General features: G+C 51.8%; 1 protein-coding gene across 3 annotated transcripts; it reads left to right on the top strand.

Moving 5' to 3' along the window:
• The first annotated feature begins 3,077 nt into the window (after positions 1-3,077).
• Positions 3,078-13,399, top strand: TMEM18 (transmembrane protein 18). Of its 3 annotated transcripts, none has more exons than XM_053589646.1 (5): positions 3,078-3,291; positions 5,093-5,210; positions 7,429-7,483; positions 9,530-9,623; positions 9,706-13,399. In XM_053589646.1, exons 1-5 carry the CDS (start codon positions 3,235-3,237, stop codon positions 9,796-9,798), a joined length of 417 nt encoding a protein of 138 aa, XP_053445621.1. In that variant the 5' UTR covers positions 3,078-3,234; the 3' UTR covers positions 9,799-13,399. The 3 variants fall into 3 exon arrangements, with proteins under 3 accessions (XP_053445621.1, XP_053445620.1, XP_053445618.1); XM_053589645.1 differs by having other exon boundaries at positions 5,090-5,210; positions 9,706-13,372; XM_053589643.1 differs by lacking the exon at positions 3,078-3,291 and adding an exon at positions 3,567-3,639 and having other exon boundaries at positions 5,090-5,210.
• Positions 13,400-13,730: the final 331 nt, after the last annotated feature.

The following is a 13,730-nucleotide window of genomic DNA, read 5'->3' as shown; positions in this document are numbered from 1 at the left end:
CTATTACAAGTTGCTTAGAAATTCTGCATATACATATTCAAAATATAAATTAAATGTGAGGGTAAAACAAAAACAGTTTCAGACCCGCACCACCTATGAAGCTGTTTACCATGTAGCCTTCTCCAGGAAATTTCTGGAGATTTTTGATACCTATCAAATTAAAATAATAAAGCCAAGGAATAGAGGGCCCAACAGCAGACAGAAGCAAGGTGACTCCCAGGTGATGAGGAAGGACAATTCCAAACAGCACCTGGACATCAGGTCCACCAGGAAGCCAGCCCAGACCTGGGCAGCCGACAGAGGCTGCCAGAGGTACATACCCAGGGGAAATACTAGTAAGTAGTGGGTCACCAGATGATTTGAATATATAGCAAGATTTATACTTTTGAAAGAGAATTTTCACATCAGTCAATAATAGGTAAATAAAAACCAATAATGATGAATAAGAAAATTATCTACTTCAAGAATAAAAAAAAGACTGTACCAAAAAAGGGTGTAACCGAAGTCCTGCACAGCTCAGCTGTGAACCAGTCACACCCTCAGAGACACACTCAGCTATGGTCTTTTCTCCCAGGGAGTCCACAGAAGTCTGAAACTGGAAAAACAAGAAATTGCACCAAACACATGTTATTTAGAAACGTGTAGATGCAGACACATGCCCAAAGATGCAATGAAAAATAAAAATGGGGGGTGGTACCTGCGGCTCAGGAAGTAGGGCACTGGCTCCACATACTGAGGTTGGAAGGTTCGAACCTGGCCCTGGCCAAACTGCAACAAAAAATAGCCGGGCATTGTGGCAGGCACCTGTAGTCCCAGCTACTCAGGAGGCTGAGGCCAGAGAATCACCTAAGCCCAGGAGTTGGAGGTTGCTGTGAGCTGTGATGCCATCGCACTCTACTGAGGGTGATAAAGTGAGACTCTGTTTCTAAAAAAAAAGAAAGAAAGAAAAGAAAAATGGGTTTCTTTTTGAGGTGAGAGAATATGGGGCTCCTACCCTGGACAGGAACTTCATACCATTCTCCCAAGCCTTCCAGTCTTGCCCAGAGAGCTCCTGGCCCAAACCCTGGCAGTTGGGGAGTCAGGTGGGTGATCCAAGGTGCCCAGAACTTCCTGTGATGAAGGGACTTTCTGTGTTTGCATCAGCATGTAACTGCTGGACACATGTCACTACTGAATGCTTGGAAGAGGCTGGTCTACTAAGGAAGTGAATTTCTGAATTATTTAACTAAGCAGCATGTGACTATTGACTTTCATAATGGACAGCACAGAAACATCTGCCTAAAAAGTGCAGTCACGGTAGAGAAGGCTAGAGACAGAACTGCAAGGAACAAATGGACAGAGATTTGCAAAATAAAACGGAATTGGTGAAAACAAGCTTTAAGGAAGATTGATGAACCTCAAAGGATAAGCCCCGAGTATGACAATAGTTGTTTCATGTAAAAACATGCTCTGAAAGGTCTCCTGAGCAGAGATGCTCTCAGTAAACAAGAGGACAACGTCACCCACCCAAGGACTTTAGTTGGCCTTTTTCTACCAGCTGAGACTGGAGGCCACAGAGACCATGGTGGCAGGGAAGCTGTGCCCCTGCTGGACAGTAACTCTCCTCTCAGTGTTCATCTTCCTGTTGCATGCACCATTCACTCCTTCTGCAAGCTGCAGACTCCCAGGTAGAGCACAGGACACAGCACCAGAAGAATGGGAAAGAAACTGATCCAGAAAAGCAGAAAAATTGAAATCAAGGTTCAAATTAATTATGTTAAGATGCATATGAAACAACACAGGCCAGGTGTGGTGGCTCACCCCTGTACTCTTACCACTCTGGGCAGTAGAGGCAGGTGGATTGCTTAAACTCAGTAGTTAGAGACAAGGTACACCAAGAGCAAGACCCTGTCTCTACTAAAAACAGAAAAACTAGCCAGGCATTGTCGTGGGCTGAGACAAAAGGATGGCCCCAGAACTTGAGGTTGTTGTGAGCTATGATGCTACAGGACTCTACCTAGGGTGACAGAGTGAGACTGTCTCAAAAAACCCAACAAAACAAACAAAACCAATGCAATGTCAAAAACAAGTGTATCACAATAAAATAGAAAACACATTATGGTAACAGGCTATATTACTTAACAGGCTATATTAGTTTCATGAGAACTGGGAAGAATGGTATTAAAGTACATATTTAAAAGTAAGTTAAATATGGTATTTTGTCATTTAGGGACACTCATCAATATTTTACTGATGGTGTTAGTGGGAGATAGTGATTTGTATTTTAGTTATAAACATACATATTAGGAGAATAAATATAAACTAAAAGGGAAAAGATGAGCAGGGGAAACATTTGTTTTCACGTTAAAGCTAAAAAAAAAAAAACAAGACTTTTTTGTCTTCAAACTTTTTAATTAAAAAGAGAGGCAGAGAAACAAAAACGTCAGATACTGTATCTTTAAATGTGCTACGGCCACTACAAAAAGTACTATCAAGTTCATTCCAAAAAACTGAGTATTTTTAAAATCACATGTGCCAAATTCATACTGATACTGAAAATTTCAACACACAGTAAGGGGCCACGATGTGCCTGGAAACCCGGTCATGAGTGAACTTCCCGCGGCCGCTGTCACAGCAGCACCGGCTCCGGCTCGGGCTCGCTAGGGGGGACACCGCCGGGTCACCAGGGCGGGCATCGCAGGTTCCCGCAGACTCTTCCCGCGACGCTCGGGTGGAGCCCTAACCGCGCCGCGGCCGAGTGAGGCGGATCTTCCCTGAGACGCTGCTCCAGCAGGGAGGGGAGGAAGCCAAGGCCACCTTGACGCACTGGAGTAAAGGTTCCCCCTGCTGGGACACTGTCCTATTTCCACAAGGTCCAGGGAGGACACTGACCCAGAGCCCGCAGGGTCCCGGGATGGGGACACTGTCCACGTCCTAGGGATGATATTGACCCCAGGATGCTCCAACCCCTCTGACCTCTGTGGACAGGCCGCCATCCGCGCCCTGACCCTCTCGAGCAGCTGAGAACCCCTCCCGCGCCTGCACTACACGCAACACTTAATTTTATTATCCTGACACCATAATCCTGAACATCGCGCGTGACCTGGATTTAAAAGTTACAGAACTATCGCGAGAGGAAAGCCACTGCGTAGTCTCGTGAACCAGGGTATCTCGCGAGAAAAAAGCATCCCGCACTTCCTTCCTGGAGCCCAGCCGAGGGTTCGCGGCTGCTGTGGGGGCGGGCTTTCTGGAACCATGCCGTCTCCGTTTTCCGTGAGCTCCTTCCCAGACAGCATTCCCGCGGTCATCACGGTAATTCGCAGCCTGCGTAGTCCCCACTGCGGGCTATGCACGCGCAGGGTCGCCCCGGGGCCTAGGCTCGGGGCTGGGGTGGCTCGGGACTCGGGCTGGGCGGCACAGTGGCCGCGCGCTCGCGTGGCGGGGCTGTCGCTGGGGCGGTGGGGCTCGCGGGGCCTGGGCTAGGACCGTTGGGGGCGCGGCCTAAGGCCTGTGGGTGGGACGTAGATGATGGTGGTGCATGCGCAGAGCTGGTGCTTGAGGGCAGGTTCTGGTGGGCGTGGCTATGCAGAGCGGCTAATGTGGGCAAAAGTTAGGCTGGGTGAGCAGGGCGCGGCGAGCGAGTTCTGTGCCATACTGAAGGTTTTTTGGGTGATGTGCTGAATATTATCGGGGGAGCTGGAGCAGTGGAGGCGGGACTTGGACTTGTAAGCTGCATTGGAGGTCGTGCAGGGGGGAGCTTGAGCCCTGTGGGCAGGGCTGGAGAAGTGTGCGGAGGAACTTGGACTATGTGGGTGGGGCTGAGGAGTGGAGGGTGGAGCTTGGGTCTAGTGTTAGGGGCTGGAGAAGTTTGGGGAGGAGTTCGGACGGTGTGGGTGGGGCTGGAAGAATGTCCGGAGGAACTTGGACCGTACAGACCCGGCTGAGGATTGCAGGGAAGAGCTTGGCCCTGTAGGCAGGCTGTAGGGGGGAGCTCATGCTCTGTGGGCGAGGCATCAGGGTTTGAGGTGGGGCTTGGACCATGTGGGCAGAGTGTGGGTGTTGGGCCTGGGTCTACTGGTTGGGTGCTGCGGAGGCTGGTGAGCTTGGGGTCTGGAGGTAGGGAGTTTTCTGGGCTGTGCCCTGAGCATCTATCAGTGGCTTTATGTCCCCAGATGGCTCACCACTGGGTGCCTGCATCCCTGTGGCCACCCAGGGGTGTGTGGCTCTGCTGGGTGTGGATAGCACTGGTTGTCCATTTGAGCTCTTAGTCCATGCACTCATGGGCACCCTTGACTCATGCGTTCTGCGCAGGCTCTTGAGAGGCTGCTCTGTGTGCTGTCACTGACTTTTAAAGAGATCCAGATGGGCTCTACAAGTCTTCCTCATATAGTGGGGGACATGAGGGAGATGAGGGAAGGACTGAGGACAGGCAAGATTATAAAGTGACCATGGGAGGGCTAAGCTTCCAAAGCATATGAGCTTCAGGAGAGGACTGAGGACTGTAGGTCTGGAAGGATCTCACTGTCTGGAGGGAGCTCAGTGTCAGGAGGGACCTTGGTGCCAGGAGGGGACAGAGCCTCCAGAGGTGTCTTTTGTGCTTGGAGGGCACTGGGCTTAGGTGACCCTGAGTTTGTTAGTGGACGTGCCTTCCTCTGAAGTGAGGAGGCTGGGAGAGCAACAGTGCTGAGCACTGGGTGTGTTCCAGAAAGATTGAGGAAAGTGACACGCAGGTCAGGATGGCCTGGGTGTCCCTTCAGTAATAGTCAGAGGAGCTAGATGTGGTATCTCTGGTTGTTGGTTTGGGGCTAATCAGTGAGACTCCTTGAATAGGTCCCTTGACTTCCTGTCGTCTCAGGGGTGCTAGTCCCTTACGCCTTTCTGAGCTTTACTGATGGCAGATGCTGTGTGCTGAGCTCTAGTACTGTGCCTTGTGGCTGTGGTGGGGCCAGGCTCCTGCTCCCCATTTTCAGGCCTGACAAAATAGGCGTTTCTGGATGCTTGCCGAGTAGCCCTGGGAGAGCTGAGCAGGGAGGCCCAGGGAACGCTGTGCCTGGTGTGCAGCCCAGCCCTGGCTGTGAGGGTGATGGGTACTGGTGCTGTGTCCTCCCAGCAGACAGACTGGACTGAACCATGGCTGGTGGGGCTCGCTGTCTTCCATGTGCTCTGCCTGCTCCTGACCTGTGCCTCCTCCCAGAGCTACAGATTGCAGATTGGGCATTTTCTGTGCCTTGGTGAGTAGAAAGCTCAAAAGCTCTGTGGCTGTGGTCACCGTGTGCATGGAGCTGCCTGTGCAGCAGGAGAGTGTTTGCACAGGACCTCCCAACCCTTCTACCCTTGGATCACTTTGAATTTTAAGGCACTCTTTGATTTCACTCTTGGAAACTGTCAAGAAAAGTAATTTGGGGGTATTGAATTTGGAAGGAATCTACTGAGTACCTACCATATACCAGAGAGAATGCTAAATACCAGTTATGTAGAGGAGGGTTTAATTTACTGAATTGCTATCTTTTATAGGATGATTTCCTCCATGGGAGGAAAGAAAACTCTTAAGTGTCCAACAAGAATTGCCCGGATGAGTTTTAAACATAAGAGCTCCTGGGTTTTAGAGAGGGAACAGGGTTGCGTAGAATGACTGAGCAAGATCACGCAGAAGTAAAGCTGTGGTGCAGGAGCACGTAAAATGTCCATACCAGAAGATGGAGCAGTGACCCGCCCCTGCTGGCCCAGGCGGAGCCAGGAGACCTCAGGGTATGTGCCCTGTGAGGGTGGCACCCCTGCCATGCAGGGACAGAGGGGTCACGAGTCAGAGTAACGCCAGCGCCAGGCACCTGGCAGTTTTGGCACTGAGCTTGGACAGGTGGGTGGCCAGAGACCTGGCTGAGGCTCTTCTTGACTCAGTGGACACCAGAAAGGCATGGGAGATTGTGGTTGGCAGGGATGGCACAACAGCTGATTTTAGTTGAGTTTAGTCAGCTGGCTGTGTGCAAGGCAGGAAATGTGAGCAAAAGATTCTTTTAGAAAGACAAAGTAATGAGCAAATAAGTCCTTTCAAGTAAGGGCTGACTTCCTCTAGGGCAGCCCCTGGTCAAGCATGTGTGGGAACTTGAGGGGGACAGCAGACACAGCTTCTTAGCCATGTACTGTGCCACGGGGTGCACCAGGGTCAGCCATGGACCTAGCCAAGCTGTTACCAGTGTGACGGGTGTCAGGACTGGGAAGTCAGGAGCCAGGTGAGACAGGGCAAGGGACCCGCTTCATGTAGTGACCGTGCCATTGAGGCTGAGGTTCAGAAGTGCAGGAGTGGGTGGGGAGAAGTCTGGTAGGAGGACCGCAGTGGGGAGGGGAGAGAAAGGGTGGCCCTTTGTAGGATAAAGAGTTGGGGGGGCGGGTGCCAGCCTTCAGGCCTGGGTGATGAAGGACCCTGTTCTGCATGCTTTCACATTTCTCATGATGCCCCTGACTCACACCTGCCTCAGAGCCGTCTTGACAAGTGGCACACTGGGCTTCACTGAAGTCCCCACTCCGAGACTGGCCGCCTTGACACCCTGCCTCTCTCCCAGCCTTTCTCCTCCTTTCTCCTCCTTTCTCTCTCTCCTGCTTCGTTTTTGTGGCTCATTTGGTTCTTTGAAGGAAGTAAGTCAGGAGGGTGCTGAGCCTGGTTTAATCTCTTCCTGATTTGGATCAAGAAGAATGGAAGGGTTTGTTCCTGTGACTTAACTGAGAAATGTATACCAGAAATTAAGGGCTCAGGTTTTAAATTTTGCCAAGTCTCACTTTCTTCTGTTATGTGCAGGTCAGTATATTAGCAGCTGAGGTCACCCTCCCAGGTCTGAGTGACAGCATTGTCTATGAATGTGCTTCAGACTCTAGGCAGGTCCTTAAGGCCTGTGCTCTGGGGACCTTGATGGGGCAGGTGGGCTTGTGATGACGCCACCTCCCCTCTTGCTGTTGCCCTTTCACGGTGTTCTCTGTCCTGCCTTTGCCTCCAAAACCTCCAGGTTCTTTTCTGTCTATTTTTGGTGACGTCCCAATCACGGTCTCCCCAGGGCAGCTGCAGAACTGTGATATTGGACAGGGCTTGGTGCTTGGTCTCCCGGCTCTTGGTGGTCTGCAGCCTGGAGTCTGAGGAAAGGTGCCCACAGCTGGCTGAGCCCTCCACTGTGGGACCAGGCCTGGTCCCAGCCACACCCTACAGCTGCCACCTGGGCCACCAAGGCCTTGGATGTGTGTGGATCCTAGTTCCTTTCCTGCTGACAGGGTGTGTCCTGAACACACAGTGTCACGGAGTTCACCTCACACTACATCTGAAACAGGAGTTGCTCCTCATCAAGCTCATGGTGGTCTTGATTTTGACACTGAATATTCTATTGTAGAGATTGTCTGATCTCATTCTGCAATGACTAATAATTGGCATCTGAAGTTTAACTCACAATTTCCATCTTTTTTCAGTGATTTTGGTCTATTGTGCAGAATACATCAATGAGGCGGCTGCGATGAACTGGAGGTAACCCCAATTCCCATGCCTTTGGCTATGGTCAGGAGTTGCCTTGCGAGGTCTGGGGACCCATGGGGCCACCACACATGCCAGGGACTCGCCACAGCTTGCATGGACAGTTTGAGGCTTTGAGAGCCTTTTGTCAGCTGACGTAGGACAGGGCCCTCCTGCCTTGCAGGCGGCTGTCCAGAGCTAGCTGATGCAGATGATAATACCACGAGAGAGAAGGTGATAGGCCATTTAAAGGACTTTTAGTTGCAGAATAAATAAGGTAGCATTTTAGGGAGTGCTTGGTGCATGGTGGTTAGAGCAGGACGTGCTCTGGCCTGCTGCATGGACTCCCCTGCTCTCAGGTAACTCTGGTTGGACATCCGGGCGACCCTCCCATGAAGGCTCCAGAGTAGCCTGTGCTGAGGTCCCTGTGATCAGGACTCTTCCCCCCCTCACCTTGTCCCATGGAGTCTAGTCTCCTCCAGGGCCTCGCAGCCAGGCCCTTGCGCTCCCTCCTGCTCCCTCTTCCTTCTCCATCCCACGGAAGCATCATCTGCCCCCTGTCAGGAGTTCACAAGCAGCCTCAGCACCCAGCCCTGTGTGAGCTAGACAGCCACGCCAAGGCCCATAGTGGCGTCTGAAGGGCACATGCTGGCTGGAGCCCCCCGACATGTCCTCCTCCCCACTCTCCGTACTCAGTTGACAGAGCAGCAGAGATGCTCAGGCTCCCTCTGCACAGCCCCTGCTCTGGCCCTGGGGGATGTGGCTGCAGGTGTCTCCTCCTTTTTGTGTCATCAGCCTGTCCCTCCTGGTGTTGTCCCCATAGCTGAGCCTCATGCCTGCCTCCTGCCTTAATATGACCAAGCAGATGCTGGGTCCTCCCTCAGCTTCCTCCTGGAGCCAGTTCTGCCTGGACTTGCAGCCAGCTGTCACAGAATGCCCTGTCCTCGACCTGGTGACCTCTGTGTCCCTGTCCAGCAATTCCTGTCAGTCCTCCATGCGCTTGAGCTTATCAGGAAGGAGACAGAGGCGTCCCCCTCCCTGTAGCCACCCGGGTGCTGCCTGCCTGCAGACAGCCACTCCTGGCAACCTTGGAGCTCTGGGTGCTGCTCCTGGCACTGTCTGCTAGGTTGTCTGAGGAGCACCTTAAAGTTAATACTTTCCACACTGCCCTCTCTCCTCCCCCAAAGCACCTGCTCCGTCTGTGATGGTAGCATTGCCTCTTGATTCTTAAGGCTGAGGCATTGTACATCACGTCCCTTTATTCTCCTGGAGGTCCTGCCAGGACCCTCCACCGTCATTGTGACTTGGCCCGTTCAGTGTCCCTAGGTCACGCAAGACTAAACCAGAGTCTCAGGTGACACCTGCAGCCCTTAGGGACTGACTCCCTGCCGTCCATCCTGGCTCTGTCCCACCAGCCACCACTATTGCCCCTCAGACCCCCACATAGCCTTCCTCCTTCCTACCCTGCCAAGAGTCAGTCACTGGCCCTGCACTCTGGAAGGCAAGCTCAGCAGAGCAGGGACTTGTCACTGCCATGACCCAGTGCCTGTCCATATTGAGTGAGTTGTCTGTCACATTTCTCCTGTGACCCCTGAGAGAGTCAGACCTGCGTGTGAACCCATCTCTGATGGCAGATGGCTCTCCCTTTGGAAAGTAAGACATAATCTCGCCGTCCTAAGGCTGTCCTGGGACAAGGTGGTGGCACCTGATAGTGCTAAGCCAGTGAGACCTCAAACAGGTGGTCCCCGACTCAGGGCACTCACAGGAAGCACCGCAAAGCATGAGGATGTCCTGACATTAGCGTCTCACTGCTGACATCACTTCCACTGTACCCAGGGACCCCGTGCCCATGTCTGGAGAAATCCCGAGGTCACTGCTGCTTTCACCAGTGTTGTCCTTGTCCCGTGACCCCGTGTGTCCACAGCAAGCGTCACACTTCGGATGGTGGGCGGGCAGTGCCCCCTTCACTGGTGGTGGGTCTTGCCACAAACTACGTAGAGAGTATCACTGAAAACTTCATTGTTTTTCTGGGTAACTTCTTATTTTTTTCTCTTAAAATAGATTATTTTCAAAATACCAGTACTTTGACTCCAGGGGGATGTTCATTTCCATCGTGTTCTCAGGACCGCTGCTGTTGAACGCCATGATCATCGTGGTACGTGCCCCCCACACACACACCGTGCACCCTGCTGCCCAGCTGGGCCCCTCCTTTCTCATATACGTCCTCACACTTCTAGGTCATGTGGGTGCGAAAGACGCTTAGCGCGATGACAGACCTGAAGAGCCTTCAAGAGAAGAGCAAAGAGAAGAGGAGGAGGAAGGAGGAGTGAAGCACGGCCGCCTCCTGTGCCTGTCGGCTGCCCTGCATCCTCGGCCCGGATCCCAGTGCCAGCAGCTCCAGTGTGAGAAACCGCCTCTCATCCCCACAGCCGAGCACGGAGCAGCATCTTCAGTGCCAGGATCTCTGGGTGGCTGTGGGAAGGGTTTCGCAGAGTTTCATGACTTGGAGTTTGATGTGAAGACATCCACGTTGTTCATGGACTCATTACAGAGTGTGCAGTGAATGTGCGTCTGTGAAGCTGGGTGATAAATGGTGCTGCCTCCCCTCGGCTCCCCGACTCGTCATGCTGGACACTGCAGTGGGTCTCAGCAGAGGGCAATTTTCCTTCCAGGAGACAGGGCAAAGCCAGGTGACACTGTAGGTTGTTGCGGGTGGGAGGCGTCCTTGCATCAGTTGAGGGGCTGGGGGTGCTACCACCACAGGCAGCACGCAGAATGCCCCACATGGGGGAGGATGCCCCTTGACACCTGTAAGGCAGCTTCTCAAAAAACACGATATCTGAAGTTAACGAAATCCCAATGAAGCTTCGTCTACTCAAAGTTAAGAGCCCCGTCACTGAATCACTTAAGAATATTGAAATAAAATGGAAGCCCATATAGTCAGGATTCTGTGGAAAAGAATATGTTGAATGAGCCTTTTGATTTTCCTATGCAAAAGTGAACATTTAACCATTTCACCTAATGCATTTCTGTGGCAGATGTAAAGCGCAATTGTGGTCCTTCCCGAGCAGCGTGGCTCTTTGGCAGTTGGGGTGCTTAGGAGCAGGACCCCTGCTGGGAGAGGTGTGCAGTGACTCTGACCCCGCTTCTAAGCAGCCCACACCCAGGACACTTGTTCCTGGCCAATTTGTAGCTTGAGAACAGCAGGTAGTTAGAGACCCAGATTTTTAAAAAAACAATGTTAGGAGGAAATGACACTGTGCATTGTGTTCACAGGCCTGATCATGCCTTTCTGAAAAGCACCAATTCCAAATGTTTAATGTTTGGGAGAGTTCACTGCATCACAAGGTAGTTTTGCAGAAAGTGCAAGTGAACGCATGGTGCAGCCTGGTGTGGAATGTCCAGGATGCCTGGACTCGGCCACCAGCTCAATGTCCTGTCTCGAGCCCTCAGGACTGAGGCAGACGGTGAACAGTGGGACAGGATGTGATGGGCAGTTTGCGATGCTGCCTGCATCCTGGCCTCCCCTGCACTGCTCCTTGTGCACCTGACTCAGGTAATGCAGCAGGAACTCAGGGCTTGTAGGCACTTTGTAAAGATAGTGTGATACTTTCATCGATGGTGTACTACCCTGTTTCCTCGAAAATAAGACATCCTCTGAAAATAAGACCTACTTGCAGGAAAGATAAGACGTCCCCTGAAAATAAGACATAGTGCATCTTTGGGAGCACGCCTGTCTTATTTTCGGGGAAACGGTACCTGTACTGTGCCATCTGAGTCTCAGTTTCCTGTGATAAAACTCAAGCTGCTGGCTTTGCACAAACTTTATATTCATGACCAACACAGGTGTGTGTGGGTGGGGTGGGGGGGAATGGTTACATTTTGTTTTCATAAAAACAAACCACACTGTTTTTAACTGTTCAGTATTCAGCACCTTACGTTGCAGTATTAACAAGTGCCTGAATGTTTTGTCCTCATCCTGGGGAAAGTCCTACATTCCAAAATCACCTGCAGACCCCTGAGTGATGTGTAAGAGAGCAGGTGTCACCTCACTCTGTGCTGTGTCCACATCTGTCAGGGGGAGCATCACAGGTGGTCTTTTTATCTGCTCATATAAAACTAATGTTTTTACTCTGTATATAGACAATGAGGAAAGGAGAGTGATGACTGAGGAAATACTTTGTGCATTCCATATGCATGACACCTTAAGTGCACCAACTGCTGTGCAGTAAAATCTTTCCCTAATAGTGTATAGTATATTTTCCCCCAAATTGTGTATTCATCTTGCATCTTCCTGTAAGTGCAGACAGCAGTGCCCTGGAGTGTCCTGCACCCTGGGGGGTCCCTGCTTCATCTCTGTGCTCTGCAGGCTGGGAGGGTTGGCCGCGCCCTGGCCAGGAGAAGGCCACAGCTCAGCATGGACTGTGCAAGTCAGAAGGGAAAGCGTGAAACCCGAGCCATGGCCTGTTAGAGTGACAAGGGAATGTTGACATGCTCTCTCTCTTTACAAAAATGAATGTGGATATCTAATTTGAAAGTCATCTCATTAAATATCTTTCATTTTAAAAGAATTATTTTCTCTAATATTAAAAATATTATTCTTTTGGGGTGGCGCCTGTGGCTCAGTGGGTAGGGCGCCGGCCCCATGTGCCGAGGGTGATGGGTTCAAACCCGGCCCCTGCCAAACTGCAACAAAAAAATAGCCGGGCACATTGTGGCGGGAGCCTGTGGTCCCAGCTACTTGGGAGGCTGAGGCAGGAGAATCGCCTGAACTCAGGAGTTGGAGGTTACTGTGGGCTGTGATGTCACAGCACTCTACTGAGGGTGACAAAGTAAGACTCTGTCTCTACAAAAAAAAAAAATATTCTTTCAAAAAAAATTTTTTTTTGGTAAAGCTTTCCTAACAGTAATAGTAAAGAACAGTTTATACTGGCGGTGGCACCCATTGCTCAGTGGGTGGGGCGCCAGCTGCAGACATCAAGGCTGGCAGGTTCAAGCCCAGCCTGGGCCAGCTAAAACAATGACAAGTGCAACAACAACAACAAAATAGCCAGGTGTTGTGGCGGGCACCTGTAGTCCCAGTTACTTGGTAGGCCGAGGAGGAGAATCGCTTGAGCCCAGGAGTTGGAGGTTGCTGTGAGCTGTGACGCCACTGCTCTCTACCCAGGGTGATAGCTTAAGACTCTGTCTCAAAAAAAATAAATAAATAAAACAGTTTATACAAAAAATTGTGACTACTGCAATTTCAAATAAATTTAATTTTCCCACAAAGTTCCACACACACATAAAAATGGAAAGTAAATGTACAGAGGAGCTGCAGGCTGATAGGTACGGACATTGCCAGCCACCAAGCCCTCAGTCCCCGAATGAGCTGGCCGGGTTCCTGTCTCCTCGCAGGCTGGTCTCCCCATGTTGTGCAGAGCACACATCATGTGCAGCTGCCCATCTGCGTGTGTGGACTGGGGATGGTGAGGAGCCACGTAACGTGTTCTCTGGTCAGGACAGCGGGATGCGTTATCTGTGTGTCTATATGGTAGATTTACCCATGACCCTTCATCATGAATGTGTGCTGGTTACACAGTGTGCTCTGATTTCAGGGGCATGAAACCTTCACAAAGACCACCAGCAGGACTCAGGACTCTCAGGCCGGGTGTCTGGGTGTCCTGTGCCATGGGACACAACGTGGGACGTGCTGCCAGCAGGAGGCCCCGCGCCCCTGTGCTGGGGTGTGTGGGGCAGTGCTGGTGTGAAGTGCCTGCCAACCACCTCTCCTGTGCTCGCGGGCAGTCCCTGAGCATCTGGTTGTGGTCTGGGGCAGCAGATTTGGAGAGTAAGTTGCACTGTGTTGTGGAGTAAGTCCTGCTGGGCTGGCCCCTACGACTCAGGCACTAACATCAGAAGGAAATCTAAGGGAATTAAGGAAGGGGAGCAGGGACCTAGGGGTCTCTGCACAGGGGCCAGCTGTGCGGATGCTTAGGGTGGGTGAGCTTGAGGGGCAGGGCAGGGAGGGACGACATAGCTCTTCCCGAGGGAATTGTGCAATTGGGTGCGCTGCTTGGGATGGGAGCGGGACTGAGCTGAGGGCTTGAGAGTGAATGGGAGGGAGGTGGACGCAGCAGCAGGTGCAGACCCTGCGCTGGGGTCCCACAGACAGGCTGAGGGAATGCCCAAGAGCAGAGCAGGAAGGTTCATGTTGGTCTGTGTCTTCGTGTGGGAGGCACCAGGTACTTGGGTGGAGACTGGAAGTCTGAGCTATCCGGAT

Source organism: Nycticebus coucang, chromosome 4 (assembly GCF_027406575.1).
Source record: "Nycticebus coucang isolate mNycCou1 chromosome 4, mNycCou1.pri, whole genome shotgun sequence".
Lineage (NCBI taxonomy): Eukaryota > Metazoa > Chordata > Mammalia > Primates > Lorisidae > Nycticebus > Nycticebus coucang.
The sequence above is the reverse complement of the archived record's forward strand: the minus strand, read 5'-3'. Positions and strand labels throughout refer to the sequence as shown.